This window comes from Plectropomus leopardus, chromosome 19 (assembly GCF_026936395.1).
Source record: "Plectropomus leopardus strain MGB_pleo_1.0 chromosome 19, ASM2693639v1, whole genome shotgun sequence".
In the NCBI taxonomy this organism is placed as follows: domain Eukaryota; kingdom Metazoa; phylum Chordata; class Actinopteri; order Perciformes; family Serranidae; genus Plectropomus; species Plectropomus leopardus.
In genome coordinates this window covers 10,226,568-10,243,923 of record NC_142194.1, presented here as the reverse complement: position 1 = coordinate 10,243,923, position 17,356 = coordinate 10,226,568, and the positions used below count along the sequence as shown (strand labels likewise).

At 40.9% G+C, this 17,356-nt stretch overlaps 1 protein-coding gene across 1 annotated transcript in view; it reads right to left on the bottom strand.

Moving 5' to 3' along the window:
- adam12a (ADAM metallopeptidase domain 12a) overlaps positions 1-17,356 on the bottom strand; it is a 105,508-nt gene that overhangs the window by 75,459 nt on the left and 12,693 nt on the right. Inside the window, exons 2-3 of the mRNA XM_042508543.2 lie at positions 12,638-12,759; positions 9,340-9,413 (exon numbers count right to left, since the gene is read on the bottom strand). Of these exons, the coding sequence (XP_042364477.1) occupies positions 9,340-9,413; positions 12,638-12,759 (196 nt within the window). The remainder of the gene's footprint in view (positions 1-9,339; positions 9,414-12,637; positions 12,760-17,356) is intronic.

Here is a 17,356-nt window from a genome sequence, read left to right as displayed (position 1 = left end):
TTATAAAGGTTATAAAATATTAACACGGAGGCCCCGTAGTTTGAGCAAAAATGGCAAACACATTGTCAACAGCAACCAGCTCCACTTTATCCGTTACAAATGTAGGCCTATATGTGAAACAAAAAAAGGCAATTTATTCATTCATTTTCGGCATTAAAAAATATGCTCTGCTGGTGCAGCAGCCACCTTGGCCACTGCGTCAAAAAGTTAATTTCGGACACAAGCATGTCTATAGGGGAACAAAATATCAAATTTAGGTGAGATAGTTTTCAGTTTTCTTATGTCAAGCACATGACAACATCTTGGGAAAAAATGCCCATAAAATACTAGTTCATTTATATCAAAAGAACAGGGGAAGGACTGGAAAGCTAGACTAAAAAAAAGTGACACCAGGTGAGCAGGCTGAGTTGTTTTCAGGCTTTGAAGTAAGCTTGAAGGTTGGGTCGAGGAGTTTCTAACAATAAAAATTCCTTTATAAGACACATACATACAGGAACATTAAAAGGACACTGTGAATGTGCATCTCATTCTTCTTCATCCTGAAAGAAGGGACAAGCTGTTCTTAGAGCTTCCAAGTGTTAACTGGGCGCCTCCTAATTAATTAGGAACATGTAGTGGCGAGTCCACCTTATTAATTACTGCTCTAAGCTTGAAAATAATTGGAGCTTCTGAGAAGGCGATTCAAAAGAGGGAAGCTTCCTCCAAAAAATTCCCTTTTGAAAGAAGTAGTTGAAAGGCGTGGGCTCTGGACAGAGACGAGCCCATTTCCAAGGCTTGTCTTTGAAACTAATGAATCACAGTATATCATGGCCTTGCAGCCGCGAGGGTAACAAGAAAGGTACAAAGGCTAGAGTTAACCTCAGTGCATCCTTTTCCTGGAAGTAAGGTTTAGAAAATGCTGTGTGTGTGTGTGTGTGTGCTTGAACTTTGCTGATTTGTCCGCAGAAGAGAGAGAATAAATGAGCATTGGTATGAGCATGCAGTATTTCTAGATTTTGTGTGTGTTCATATATGCCATTGGTTAGTCAGTAGGCTGAACTTTTTCTGCCCTCCACACAATTAATTTCACTGAATTGTACAGTGCACACCTGCCAATGACTCATTCGACCACTGTCTAACTGCCCATGCATATCCCTTTTTCTGGAAATGCTGGGCTAATAGATCAGAGGACAGGCTGATAACTCACTGACAGGGGATACAGATGTGAGCTTCAGATAAGATAATCAGGAGCAAGGCTCTATTATAATGTCATGTCCACAGTGATTACAGGAGCATAACAGGAAGTGCACATCTCCAGCTTTAATGCCTTCGTGGATAGAGACTTGGACCTTTCTTTAAAATTGTCCCTCTTCTCCCGTCTTTCTCGTAATATACTCTTCTTTATGCACATATTCTTACTCCAGCTCTACAACGAGGGAATGTCAGGATGCAGAAAAAGCATGGAACTACGGTACTATGGGAAGTATTAAATGGGATTTCAACAAAAGGAAGCTTTTATTCTTATCCACTTAATCGGCAGATATTTGGAGACTTGTATGGCACAAAAAGAATTGCACTAATTGGGTTTCCATTATGTTGCAAAATCACATTCACAGATTATAAGAAGTCCTGAAAGTTTAAAACTAAAATGTGAACGTTTTTTGTTTTCTATTTAAAAAAAACAACAAACAAAACTAAAACCTATTCAAAACTCTCCAAATCAGTCTAGAGGCAGGAACAAGCCAGGGTCTAACTAAAAAGTGAAAAACTTTTCTGGGTCACAATTTTAATATAAGCCTATAATTATAAGAATTATAAACATAGTTGGACATAGTCTAGACATTTTCCCCAAGTTTTTTGGATAAGATTAAATAATAGCCCCTTCCGTATGGCTAATTTTTAGGTCACTCCCAATTCGCATGACATGTATTACTAAGTTTCTCATTATGTTTTTACCATGTTTTCAAAAGAAACTGTGTTGGATATGAGCTGATGCTGGTGTGTTAGCTTGTGCTAACTGGGCAGACGTTAAATGGACAGTAAACCCATGGAGAGCAGCTCAACAACAAAGGTGGTTTACTAATTCGCACAGAAAAAATTTAATTTAGGTATACTTTGACATTTCGATACTTTTTGTGACTGGGTTGTTTCGGTAAAAATGCAGCGTAAGATACCCATTGAACTTTCACGACTACCCTGTCACCGTGAGAAACACACACAAACGTGCACACATGACTAGACCGTCTGAACAGAGAAGCTCCGATAACAAGACACACAGAGGAAGCGTGACAATTCATTGCACAGATCACCTTCACTCCACAATATCTCTGCATAGGAAATAGCTGTTTGCCGCTTTATTCATGCTCTGATTGTTGCATGCAGAACCTTTAAACACTGTTGAATGTCTGCAAGCCGTGCTCAGAGACATTGTCCCCCGAACATTACGAGCATGAAGCAGTTATTATAGACTTTCAAATCTGTAATAAACACATTTTAAACTGTTCAGCTTGAGTGAGCTGAAGCTCAGACTTGTTGAAGGATTTGATACACTCCTTGACTCACTCCTGGCTTAATGACAAGAGGAAGGATTTGACACACATGGGACACACATTGAGTTTTGACGTTTCTTAAACAATCTGTGTGTGGCTCAGCAGCCGAGGACACTGCAACTCAACAAAAGAGCTTACAGGAGATGTCCATTTTCCAGAAAGGGTTGGTTATTTGTGCTGCGCATTTAGCCTTCTGTTTGTCCAGCTCCCCAGGAGAGGCTGTTTCCTGCCTGTGTTTTCAGTGAGACATGAAGACGACTTCATTGAGAGAAGCAACGGGTCACAGACCAGCAGCAGTCCAGCCTGAGATATGGAGTGAAATAACATCCCAAAGACCAAATATGCAAACCGGGACAAATTGTGTCTGGATCCAGTCCAGGCTGAATTTTATTGTTCTTCCGAACACTACAGAGATAGAAGAAGTTTGCAGCCAGGCCTTTGACTAAGTAAAACATATCCTCTGCCTGCCCTCTGTCCAGGGAAAAGGCCTGATTAGAGTGTGCGTGTTTGTCTCGCAGCACAACAGAGTCCAAAAGACGGATAGCCAAGCCTCTAGGCTCCTTATGCTTAAGGCTAAAAAACATGATGAGCAGGGAGAAACCTCAAGTGCACGCAACCGAGAACATCCTCCACCCAGCTGACGAGCCCCAGGCCTCCTCTCAGTGATCCTGCAGTCCATTAGAAAGGGAAACACGGATGGAGAGCACGCTGCCTGCTCAGCTTGGGACTCGTATTGATATGCCTGGAGGCCTCTTGTTCAAAGCCACAAAGCGGCAAGAGCTGCCAGAACAGCGTGATGATAAATACTTCCACACCCAGTGGTCAAAGCTCAACAACTGTCCCAACCACAGTTCAGATGTGCAAAAAAGTCAGGGTTTCTCTTATGGGTTCAGAGTCTAAACCTTCAGAACAAAGGTGCTATTTTACAAAGCAAATCCTATGTGAAGCTTCTGTTTAGTCGTCGACTGAAAGATGAGATGCCAACAGGGATTATTCTCTAGGGGAGTTATACTCAATTTATGGCCCCCCAATAGGGTGCCAGGTGGCCTGCCAACCGTTTTTAAATTCACAATAAAAATAAAGTGATTCACACTGGGAATTGTTTTTGTACTTTTAGTATACATAAGGTGAAAACGTGCATAAAACAGCATCAGAATAGAGACTGTTTTATCAAAAAAGATCCCCTAATGTCCTTAAATCTGAGAAACGTCCTAAAATCCTGGAAACATCATAAATTCCTAGAAATTTCCTGAAATCCTAGACACGTTCTAAAATTCTAGAACTGTCTCACTGAAAATGTCCTAAAATTCTAGAAATGTCCTGAAATCTGAGAAATGTAAAAAAATCCTTAGAATGTCCTGAAATCCTGGAAACGTCCTAAAATCCTAGAAATACCCTAAAGTCCTTGAAACGTCCTAAAATCCTTTAAATGTCCTAATATCTAAAATATCCTAAAATCCAAGATACATCCTAAAATGAAATTTTCTGAAACCCTAGACACATGCTAAAATCCTACAAACATCCCTAAATCCTAGAAACGTCCTGTAATCCTTATAACACGTATGGGGCTGCTGCAACTGGCCCCTGGCCACCTGTCATTTTGCAAAAGTTGTCCCCAAGCAAAGCAAGTTGAGTATTTCTTTTCTAGGGACGCATGAGCAATACTGCTGGGCTAAAACTGCTCTGAGGTTAATTTAAAGTTTAATTTTCTGGACTTGCATTTTATCATCAGTACCTTCCTGCTGATAGCATCATCATTACCACCTCAGCTAATTAATGTCCAGGGTAAAAACCTGAACTTTCTGCGCCTGCAGGATACAAAAGCCTTTCATACTTTGGTCAGAAAACTGACTTCATTCTGATCAGATCTCTAATCCTTGACATCTCCTGACACTGAATTTTCTGATTTATATGTTTGGCATTGAACTTTGGAATCAAACTACTAATTAAAGAAGTGTTTTAATATTAACATCCACTTCAGGGCTTTATTCACTGTTGGTTTTCCTGCATGAATGCTTTTCCACAGAGGACTACAGTAGCTAATGATCAAAAATACATTGCTTACAAAAACACTGGGAGCTAAAACCAACACTGTCTATAGCCCATGCTCTTTTCTTGTGGGTAATTTGTTGACTATTTCCCACGAGGCTTCAATTGATTAGGATGCAAACGAATATGTCCTTCGCGTTTGAGTTTAAATGAGGCTATCTGTAGATGCCTTTCTTTATGCGCATAAAAATGTCATCTTTTTACAAATGAGGGCAAGCATCATTAATTGCTGAGTCACACTAAAAATTGTTAATTTGATGTTCACACTCTAATCTAAAGCAACTGGATGCAGAACAGAATTAAAAGCAGAACTGTGAAGATACAGTAAAACGTGGATGTACAAAAAGGCAGCATTTCCACAAGAAGAGGGCCTTGATCTCTCAGGCAGCCGTCTCTTGAACCATCATTTGGAGCGCAAGTTCGCATGGTTGACACGTTGCTCCAGGCAGTGTGCGCCCTTTCCATCTCCACAACAGGCTGCTTTCAAAGGGTGTCCGGAAATGTAGGAATATCTGATGCCTATGTCTCCTGCTTCCGCGGTGCTTAATGCCAAAGAGCAGACACACCAAACACTGCTCCATATTGGCTCACAAACACACTAGCTTTGTACTATCGAGAGCAGTTTTCTTCATGTTACAGGCTTTCTAAATGTCATCTGTGCCACTGACACTACACAGCTCACCATCAAAGTAAGGAGCAGCGCTTTTAGTACAAGCAGACTTCTGAAACAGCATGCATTTGTGATTGGAAATACTTTAATAATACCAAAGACAAAGTAACAGTTACAATGTTACCCTCAAATGTTTTTTTTTTTAACTGAACACACCACTGAGAGGATGCCACAGAGAATTATTACAAATTCTCACAAATATCATGAGGAGATTTGATACAGTGTGGGCCTTATCTTACACCCCATTGCAGAGTGTACAGTGCAGCTGTCATTGCTAGTGTTAGACTGACGCAGATGACAGTTTCACGGCCAGCACCCATGTTGTTTAAATCACATATGTACTTGCGCCAGTGGGTCTGTGGTCAAGCACATTGTTTATGTATTGCTATTTTGAGGGAGCAGAAAGCAATTGTGCCATTGACCGAAAAAAAAAAACATGGACTAAAGTCAGACAGTGAGATGTCAACATAGGTGGGTTCACAACACGTATACTCTTGTTACACACACTGGGACGGGTTGAGGGTAAGAGAAATAATACATTATTAAAGTGGCAATCCCAATGATTCCAGTCTTGGTTGATTTGGCGACACCTGTAGTTACTGGTGGTAGCAGCGAATGTGGTTTAACATAAAAGGTCACAGAGTTCTGGAGGCAAAATAAACTACTGTTGTTATAATAAAGAAGTCAGGTGATATTTGGGATTTTTCCATTATTCTGTGAGCAACCATGATCTGATTTTATGCTGCACATGGCATGATTCTGTAGACAGCAGGGCACAGTGAAAAGAATTGGTTACCTCACTAAGTTGGAGGTGTGCATCTCTTCATATAACAGCTCACTGTCGCTGCTGACTGGTCCAGTACTCCCTGCAATATTACACTGATCCACTGTTAAGAAAAGCTGACGGTGGTAGAGGTGGCGTTGCTCATCTCACCGATAAACACATTGCATTTCCTGTGACTACGTCATAATAAAAGCCAACTTGTGTTTTACAAGTGAAATGATTTTAATGTGAAGCTGCAGCTGTAGGTAATATTTGCTTTGCATGAGCAGTAACTTAACACAGCATTTTTTCGAAAAAATGTTACCGACATGAAGTTCATCATCAGTGGGCCGTAGACTCAATCACCTTTGTGTTAATTTATTTGAAAAATGTTTGTGATTATTCCTTAATGAGGAAAATATTAATGTCATTCTTAAAAAATGTGAACGTAGCAGAGAGCAGAGCAGAGCTATTGTTAAACTCCCCGCTACAGAGAAGCTATGCACCAGGAGCAGCATAACTTTACTAATTATTTGAGAAGCTACACATTTAGTTATGTTTTCTCTTACAAGTTTATATGTTAAGTATTTAGTTTTGTTGCTTTAATGTCCCACGACAATATTGCTCTCTTAATGTATTCCTCTCGGCAGAAAAACACTTGCTTCTCCAATTTGCTGAAACCATCATGTACATAGCAGTGCACCAATTGAAGGAGCTGGGAGACGACACAGATTAGTTGAATTCATGTTACATACAGCTACGATAACTAAGGGTCTAAATGCAACTTCTTTGCCGCTTACACTTTACTTTTTGCCAAGATTATGCAAGCAAAAGTAGAGTTTGACACACCATAAATGAACTTGGAGCATGCACTTAAAACCATGCACTATAGATCGTTTAAATATTGCCCCATGAAGTCAAAAGCTCATGAGTTCTTTTGAAAGTATCTGTCTCTCTTAAAGTCACCGATTTGTCATAAATGGACTGACGGTATGTGACAGCTCAGCATGCCATTGGTGTCAAATGGGTTTGAAAGATGAGAATATCTGAATTCTTTATAAGAATATGAATAACACTGACATTTGCCGCTTAGAATTTAAGTTTCACATCAAAAGTTTCACATCAAATGGGTATAAAAAAGTCACAGATTGTAGCATAAAACGTTTCCTTCAGTGTGTAGTTCACTGAGGATGAACTTAATTCCCTAAAGCTGTTGACTGGGCTCTCTAAGAAGAAGTTTATTGGGCCAAAATTGTTACAGCGGGGATCAAGCTGAAGTTTAAACATAAGACCTTCAAATGTCAAAGTTATAATCTTAACAATAAGTCAGATTTAGTTTCAGCTATTTAATACACTGAGGTAAATACAGATGACTTAAGTTTTGCAATAAATAGGCTTTAAAATAGAAACAAATAAATGTAATCATTTCAAGCAGCTTGCGATAAACTTTTCATGCATCCCAGCCTCTCCAGGCGACCTCTACTCCTCTCAATTACACTGCAGGGGTGATCTGAGTTCAGACACACGCTGAGCATGTTCACCTCTCGATACAACTGAAAATGATGCCGTTCAGCTGTTCAGCACAGCTCGCTCGTGTTTAGTTGCCAGCGCTATTTATTAACAAAGACCTGGGCAAACAAAAATAAATCCGGGAGTTTAAACCAGATCATTTCATTCTGGACCATGTTTTTTTCCTCCCCGTCTACTAATGCCGGCTGTGTTTGAACAACTGGATTTCATCAGCGGCATGCAGCCAATCTGCCAGCAACCTCAGACAAAAAAGCCTCACTTAATGTCAGCACAGCAGGTTCGGTTCTGGCTCTGGTGCACTGATCCGCAGAGCAAACTCACACAATAAAGCACACATCCTCTTCAAATCCATGTCCTATTTGCAATCCGTCTTGTCAAACACGCATGGCGTAAAGCAGCTTCTATTTTGATTTTTTGAAGTGGTATTTTGACTTATCACAGAAGTGTGTGAGAATCCGCAGCCCTTGCCGGTAATTAAACCTTGTTATCCAGACCTGATGTAAGTGTTGAGAGTGAATTCTGACAGATCGGTATTTGGAATGCATGGAGGTTTGTTTGAGTAGAGTCTTGCCATCATGCTCAAGCTCATTAGAAAAATCGAGATTGCACCTCTCCATCGTCTATTTGTTCGTCTTGGCTTGATTTTTGCACCCAACTGTGGGATTTACATTCAGTGCTATTGGACAATGATGACAGTCATGCTGGATGAGGGCTTTGCATGGGAATGCAAGGTGTTTTTCCACTGTAGCTGATCACAGGGGAAAAGTTTGGTTCCCATTTTGAAATGAAATGTTTTTACTGTAAGAGAACGTAATTCCCTGCTATAAATGGAGCTGGTGAAAATTTGACAATCTGCAAGTCAGCTTTGCAAAATCCCCACCTGTGCAAAGCTGGAATGTTATTCGACAGAAGGACTGAGTGTGATTTCCCATCAAAATATTTTCAAAGTAGGTAAGCCATAAAATTGCGGTCGCTGGTGTTGAAAGCTTTGTCCCACAGTCTGCAGGTGGAATTTACATATATTAAGTCTGGGAAAACAAGTGAGATTCAAGGCTGACTCTGACATAAAAACCCATCCGCTCTCTCTCTCTCTCTCTCTCTCTTTGCCTCCCCCTCCTTTTTCTCTCTATCACACAGACAGCTCTGCTTGTTCCTGGTTGCTCATGTGTGGCAGCAGAGCTGGATGGAAAACATATTGCTCCATCAATCACGTCCCATTCTTCTCAGCAACACGGAGGTTGTCTGAGAACTGAGGCCACGTTCAGTCAGCTCTCGTGTAAAAATGCAAAGATGACAAATATTCCTCCAAAAACAGATCCAGACTCTGTCAAACTGTACCTATTCGGATAACCTGATCTCTTTCAAATGATGTTCCCCCTCTGCACCGGTCCCATGACTGACACTGTGTTGACAGTATCTTAATATACAGAGCGAGGAGTGTGTGCTGTGTTCAAACAAAGCCGCCTTCTCCCCTGTGTTATGGCAATAGATCAAATAAAAAGATAGAGGGAGAGGAATGAGGAAGATGTCGCTTTACATCAGTGTCTGCCTGATGTATTCAGGAATTCCTGTCTTTCAAGTCTTTGTTTCAGTACACCAAAAGGACCAAAGCAAGGAGAGTACTGCACTAGCGGTGCAAGAGAGAAAGATTTCCCCCTTTCCCTGGCTGTTATGTGTGACACACAACTTGGCTACAGCCCCAGTTGTAGCCCCTGGGCAGTGCATATGTCACCCATTTGTACTGCGGAAAGCACTCAGTTCCTAGCTCAGGCCAAGTATGAATGGGGGGGAACACTTACTCGTTTTTCTCCAGAGCCAAGAGCAGCTGCTCACCTTCCGCTTCAATCAGGAGCTTCAGTGATGCAGGGTGACTCTGAAGAGAAAGCAGACAGGAGAGGGGATGAGAAAGATTGGTTATGGAGTCGGGCAGATAGCATTTTGATTGAAGAGAGATGGCTTCGGTTCTCTGGTAGCTGGCATGGTTTAGGACCAGTGCGTAGGATTTAATAAATAATAATAACAATAAAGTTTATCCATTTATATTTATATTTATAATTTCATCAATTAAAAGACCGACTAAATAAACAAGTTTTCAGCGGTCATTAAAAAAATGTAGGGGGATGTATTAGCAGAAATGGAATATAATACAGTAAGTGTTTTCTTTAGTGTAAAATCCCCCAAAAAATATTGCTTTTGCGTCCCAAGACTGAGCTGTTTATATTTATATAGGCAGCAGAATCCCATCCACAAAGTCTGCCATGTTGTATTGTCATGTTTTTACAGTAACCCAGAACAAACACCAAACACTGGCTCTAGATAGAGACATTCACGTTTTTGCGTCGACTGTAGTAAAAAGCCCCCCCCCCTTGGAGAAGATGACACCTTTTGTTGCTTTAATGTCCCACGACAATATTACCTCAGAAGGTAATTCAGCTCCTGGTCAAAACCAGCTGAACCTGTGGGTCTTAAGTTATCAGAGAAAAAAAGGGAGGAACACATTAGCAGGTGCTGGGTTAACACCACGTATCCGACATGCCAAACAGCATCATAGAAACACTACTTCTTAACGTGAATCAGCTTTATTTCAAGTATTTACCGGTTTAAATCACAGGGTCTGTTTTTTTTGGGGGAGGAGGTGACCTTTGCGGACAATTCTGCTCACGGCTACCAGGTGCTGGGAAAGCAGCAGGTTTGCAATGTGTCAAACAGCGAAGAGGAAATAATGATTTGTCATGTGAAACTGCTTTATTTAGACTTTTACAGGTGTAAATCACCAAGTTCATGTGTTTTGGGGTGGAAGAAACTTCTGTGGATAATTTGGCTCCCACTAAAACCTCCTATACAATGACTGAAGGAAATCTAAGTTTCTGGCTGGTGTCAATCTGCAGTCCTCACTGCTAGATGTCACTAAACAACCCTAAATCTTACATGTTTATACTTTATGCGAATGAATGGGAGCTATGGGTGGCAATAAAATAAAAACTAGTTCTAAGAGAGTTTAATTACAATCCTGATGAAACTTTGACTGAGCCACCCAGCGCTGTGAGAAAACTTGCAAGAAGGCTGTTTTCAATTGAGAGCAATCCTTAAGAAGTGACTTTGTATCTTAGAACAAGAGCTGAGAGGATTAGCTTTATGTTTCTATTGCATTTGACATTAATCCCGCAGAAAGCCACGAGTCTTCGCACCCCTGAGTAACAACACAGAGAGAGACCGTGTGTCTCTGTCAGAGTCAGATGAAGTGGCACCGAGTCGTACATCACTTCTGTCGGTTGTGCTGTGCGCACACACTCATCCTCCACATGTCAGTGCACAACCTCTCTCCTCTCCTTTGCTGCGCTTTCACTCAGGCACAGAAACACACACGAATAAAAATCCCTCTGTCTCGCATTCTCCATCGCTCGGCAACCACACACACAAACACATCTAACACACATAGTTCAATCTGGGTCAACTGTGGCAAAGAGCGCCGCTCTGGGTTAAGTCATCCATCACCCCCCGTGGAGAAGAATGTCTAGTGGATCATAAGAGGATATGGAAGCAGAACACTTAAGGTTTTAGGCAGTATCGTCATTGCGCAAGCCATGCGGGACTTAACTTCCAGCTATTTTCTGTTCAGAAGCTTCCTATATGCATGCTTTGACCTCGCTCACCAAAAATAATGTTAATGACAGCTGCGATTTCTAACTTCAGGGAAAACATTGATAGGACACTGCCTGTTTAGATTGTTATTAAGGAACTAATATATTCAAATCAGCGCTTGATTTCACCTTCATTATGGGTGTTCTTTAATTCGCTGATGTAAAGTTTTGTTTTGTTTTTCGGGTAATAACGTCCCAAAGAAACCTTGTGGCACCATGTCTGTTTGGTTAAGCCAAAACAAATTAATTCACTGATGAATTGACTCAATAACACAACCTGGAAACTCAAGCTGTGTTTTTAAGTCTGCCTGGCAGCAATGTTTTTTTTTTTTTTTTATAAAGTCTGGGATTATAACACCAAACAGAGCCAAGAAGCCCAGATTTCAATCATTTCTTCCTTTCTAAAATGCAGATATTGTGCAGCCGCCTGTGCTTAAATTAAAGCACTCATTTAAACACAGTGAGGCAAAGACTACTATCTCTGTCTGACTGTATGTGGCTGCCCTTAAACCTTAAACTTAGCTGACTCTTGGTCCTGACATGAGAGCAGGATTCATTACAGGTGCTCCATACAGTTTAAGGATAATCTAAAATGTGCTGATCCAAAATTTTAACTTAAATTTGCATTAATTTTAAAGGTATACTATGCAGGAATTTACCTAAAAACAAAACAAACAATAAAAAAGTATACATCCATACAAAGGTAATCCCTCACCATTATCACTAATGACCCACTAGAAGTGTGTGGTGGTATATTTATCATTGACCACCATCAATTCATCGTTCATCGAATCCAAATTGACGTTTGTGCCAAATTTGAAGAAATTCCTTCAAGGCCTTTTTGAGATATAGCTTTCATGAGAATGAGACATGCACAAGGTCACAGTGACCTTGACCTCTGACCACCAAAATCTAACCAATTAATGATTGAGTCCAAATGGACATTTGTGCCAAATTTGAAGAATTTCCCTCAAGTCCTTCTCGAGATATCTTGTTCATGAGGATAAGACAGAAGCAAGATCACAGTGACCTTGACACTTGACCACCAAAATCAAATCAGTTCATCCTTTGGTCCAAATGGATTCTTGCACCAAATCTGGAGAAATTACTGAATGGTGTTCTTGAGATATTGCATTGATGAGTATGAGACACACCAGGTCACAGTGACTGGACCTTTGGGAACACCAAAATCTCATTAGTATATACATGGGAATTTTGACCTTATGGTGCTGTGAGTAAATCATGACCTGATGGCACTAGACCAAAGATGAGGAGGTAACCAGAATCTTTACAATTAATCTACAGGGGATCAATAATACAAATACCAAATTTCTTGACATCATTTATGTCAAAATACCTGGACCAGTACAGGATAGACAACTGGAAGTCTAGATGAAAAAACAGAGCAAAAGTGTTTTAAAAAAGTGTTTGATTTCATCAACTACTTTATCTTCACCTGATATTTGAGTTGGCTGATTGGTTTCCAGTCTTGTCCAACAAGCTGAAGAGGTACTGTCGTCCCATAGTGTTTTTGCTTCGCTGTCGGTCTGTGTTGAACAGTCGTGCTCAAAAGATTCCCTGCAAGAGAAAATACAAATACCATGTGAGAATACACAGAAAACTTCAAAGTGTTCCTCCTTTAATCCAAATTCTCCTGCATCTGTGAAACCAGACCGTGTCCATCTTTGTGAACACAAACAATGGGAACATTTTCTAATCTGATTTTAAACAAACAACTCTGATAATGAATTCCTCCCTGCTATTAGAGGCCTGAGCCTGGTGTTCATTAACAACATCAGAACACAACCTGACAGTACAGCTGCCTTGTAATATTAAGTGTCACTTATACAAAATCACAGTACTTGTATTTGTTGGCTTTTGTGCGTCAGCAGCACACAGTAATGATTGTTTTGTTTTTCATAACTGACAATTATCTATGCTGACAAAATGCACTTTCCAATACATCCTCGCCCTTCCTGAACATATGTTCCCTTCCTTTCTATAGGCTGTCAGTAGAATGAATCCCATCTCCTCTGCCATTAAGACATGACTACAACAGCGCTAATCAGCACTCTCAGACATCAAGCAATGAGAACCGAAGCCTGTGGTGAAACCGTAACCACCCCCTCTGCCACTCAAGCTGCATAAATCTCCACAGTTCAGCAAACGCAGAGTTTTGAGTGTGGAGCTGTGGTTACTGCTGCTGCTGCTGCTGTGATTACTCCTAACACAGGGCTAGTGTCCAGGATGCAGTGCAGGGATTAGACATAGCTTTGGGGCATTGTTCCCAGCATGCTTTTATCTCCTCTCTCTGTGTTCTGACAGGGTGTTAACGGAGCCTCCAAGAGGCTACAATTCTCGGAGCTCTGCTGCCTTGCCAGTCGTTTAAGAATATATTCGTCCCCAAATCCAATAGTGGCGTCCCCAAACGTGCCGCCAGGACATGAAGTGACAGAAAAACAGCAACTATCCTGAATAAACCAACCACTTAGAAGTGAGAAAGAAGCTGCAATCGCTCTAAACATACATCATGACTACACACAGAGTCTGAATGCAATAGCTAGAGCCACTGGAGGACGCTGCTAACAGGGTTCCTGCAGTAATCAGCTCCCTGCAGCGGGGAAGCTATTTCGAAGCTCGGGTCTCTTACTAAAACAGCAGGGGTTGTTAGCACCATTTGTTTCATTGCAAACATGCTAAATCAAATGTTTGCTTGTTTTTTTTCCTTCCACTGAAGCTTCATCGAGCGTTTCCAAACAGCAGGGTAACAGATTTAGTATGAAGGGTGATGTCAGAGGACTTGTGAGAAATGATGCTTGTGGTCTGGGCATAATTTACGGTATGTTTTCAACTTTTTCTTAATTTTGAATCACATTTCAAACACAGATAAACACGCTCAAGGGGACGCAGATGATTACTTCCAGCAGATTCAAGACTCTTCTTTCGAGGTTCACATCACTTCTGTCTCCACGCATGACTCACCCAGCTAAATTGCTGAGTCTGCTTATTATCCGGCATTAACAACCCAGGTCAGGCGCAGCCCCCCACCCCCAGCTGAGCTTTGTTCTGGTTCTCCTCCGAGGAAACCACCACTCTGGAGTTCATCACAGAGCCGCTCCAGCTGATAGCGGAGAGCCAGAGGTGACCAGCTCAGCAGTCCTCATCCAGCTCCAGCCTGATGATGAGAAGCAGGCTCCGGCGAGGAGGGGACGGCATCACACACACAACAGCAGGAGAAGCATCCTACCCTCATTAGTCCTAGAAAACCACACCGTCTGGGGGACGTGGGCATGCTGAGTAAGGGAACCGCATGACAACCTCTGTGAAAAGTACGGATGGATAAACACAACAGATGAGGGGAAAGCAGAGAGAAGTTTTGACAGCGAAAGGTCAAGTCCACATTGTGGTTAGCCAGTATATGAGGAAACACACACAGATGGAACGGCCTTTTCTGTGGCATGCTCCACATCAACTTTGAAGACGACATTTAGTGACTTCAAAGTCCACGAGTGAAAGACCATTTTGTTAATGTGGTGTGCTATGAGATTTAATTCCTGCTTATAAATGGCATTATATTAGTGGAAACAGTCTGCAGGCTCAGTTTTTTCCCCCCTCAGTGCTTGGGAAAGACATTTGGTAAAGTTGGAGCGTAGCGAGACTGTGGTGTGCTGGGTGTGTAAGTGGCTTTTGTTAGCTCGAATGTTATAAGAGCCACCAGAAGCATTAAGGGAGTGGTAAAAGTGGCACCAGAACCTAAAGTCTTATTTATATGTTCAATAAAGGAGAGTGTAAACAGAGGTCTTAATAAAGCAGAGTTCTGGCCATGATCAGCTCCCTTTATGCTCCAGTGTACACAAGGAGAGTTTGTGCCGTTTATATTGCCTCAATAAAGTCAATGCTAGGTGGGAGGATTGTGTGACTGTGTGTGTGTTTGTTCTAGTGTGGGTGAGTGAAATACAGACCTCTGACTGGATAAAGTAATTAATTTGGCTTCCTTTACAGTGTTGTTGGGAAAGAATAAGTCTATTATGTACTCAGTATATACAGTCATTGTTTGGTTGTTTTAGTGTTGTACTTGTAGCAAATTAAATAAAAGCATGGATTAAAGGGATACTTCAGCCACAAAATGATAATTTATACATCCATTACTCACCCCTTGTTTAGTTCAATTCAGGAAGAAAACTTTGTTTTTCTTGCATGCTTCCATGGTGAACGAAGAATCCAAAAACAAAGAAAATTCTTGATGAATTAAAGTCATATGCGACCACGTTTAACAACAACAAAACTATATCAAAACATCCATTTACCAATTCTCAAACAACTCGTGCAGTATAATCCAAACTCAATTTATCCAGTCATATGCTCAGGACTTCCCCACACAGCTCTTTCCAACTGAATCGTAATCTGAAAGTGACCATATCCATGTTTTCTTCAAAGCCAGGCTCCACAAACAAAAATCATAGTTTTACATCCCTATGACTTCAGTTCACCATAAATTTTCTCTGTTTTTATATTCTTCGCTCACCAGAGAAGAAGTTTTCCACACAAATACACACACACACATACACTTTACTGTTGAAAATACTCTTTCAAGGAAGTACCACATCTGGGCAAGTGCATGCCTTTGAACTCTATTCGTGTAACCCACTGAGCGAAGTTCAAACAAGTTGCCCAGGTGCGATACCCATCCGTGTGTGAGACTGTACGTGGAAGCATTTTAAGGTTTTTCATCAAAAAATGCAATGCGTTCACCATGGAGGCATGTGAGAAAAACAACATTTTCTTCATGAATTCAATATAACACAGGGTGAATAACTGATATTCAAATTATCATTTTGAGGGTAGAGTATTTCTTTTAGCGATTTGCAGGTCAAAAGGTGGCCAACTGGGATGAATTTGATTGCAAGGTGTTTTAGGTCAGAGGTTCCCAACCAGAGGATTGGGTCGAAGTAGATCTGCTTTGTTACAATAATAATAATGATAATAATAACAATAATAATAATAATGAATTTTATTTGTGGGTGTCTTTCAGAGCACTCAATTTGATTAACAGGAAAGAAGAAGAAATAACATTTCTAGTACACAAACTCATCTGAGTTTTACAAATCTCTCCTCTTTTGTTGTGAAATTTTGCACTCTTCAGGTTTAAAAATTATGATGACACAATCTGAAAAAGGAACATCTTTGTTTGAGCTCCTCATAGCTTACAGACATATCGAACTTGTGATGAGGGTAGTCACTGCTTTGCTTAGAGGGTCACAAGACAAACCTAGGTCAGCAAGTGGTTGGTTTTTAGTTTGTGGACCCTTAAAACAAAGCCTTCTTGTTGCCCATCATCATTGCCCTCCATCATTACCAACATGGCTGCTGTGAGCAGATCAGTCAAAGACAAATTTAAATACCCCTTTTCTACCAAAAGGGGTTTTGAAAGATGGTTTTTCAAACATGGATAAACCTGCTAAAAATAGGCTATAGACTGCTTTCCCTTTGCCATTAGAGTAGAGCTGTGTACACACAGCAAGAAAGTATGTGTGTGGGGGTTATTATGTTGTCTTCGTTCGACATCATGGACAGGCGGGCGAACAGGTAAACAGTAGACAGCAGTATGGACAGGGGTCTGAAAACTTTCCAGTGGTTACCTCTCTTTGTGAAGTACTTACTTTTTCAGTCTCTCTTTCAAACTTGTTGCAGCCTAATTTTGATCAATGTTTCAGCGCTGCTTGGGTAGATTAATTATTGGCGGCACTTATTGTACATTGCCGGTTAAGGGGCTAAAATTAGGATGTCACCTGGGTGTTGTGTTTCCATCAATGCTGATCAGAGGTGGAGGCGATAAATACCTGTGTCTACTGCAGAGTCAGTTGACCCTAATGAATGTCATTGTACACATCCCCATCGCATTCAAAAGCCAGGTGTTAGCAGGCTTTTTTGTGAAGTCAAAATGAGGTTTTAGAGACATAAAGAGGCAAACTTATCTAGTCTTTCACAAGAAAAATTGAGGATTTTGCAGACATCTAGCTATGATATGGCAGTTGTTGCCAAAGCATTGTCTTGGCATCTTTCATTTATCAACAAAATTCTGGCCCATTTTAACCTCAATATTTAGCCATTTAGCTGGCCAAACCAAATCTGCTGGGGTTAAGTTTGCTGGGGTAGTTTATGGTTCCTGCTGTTT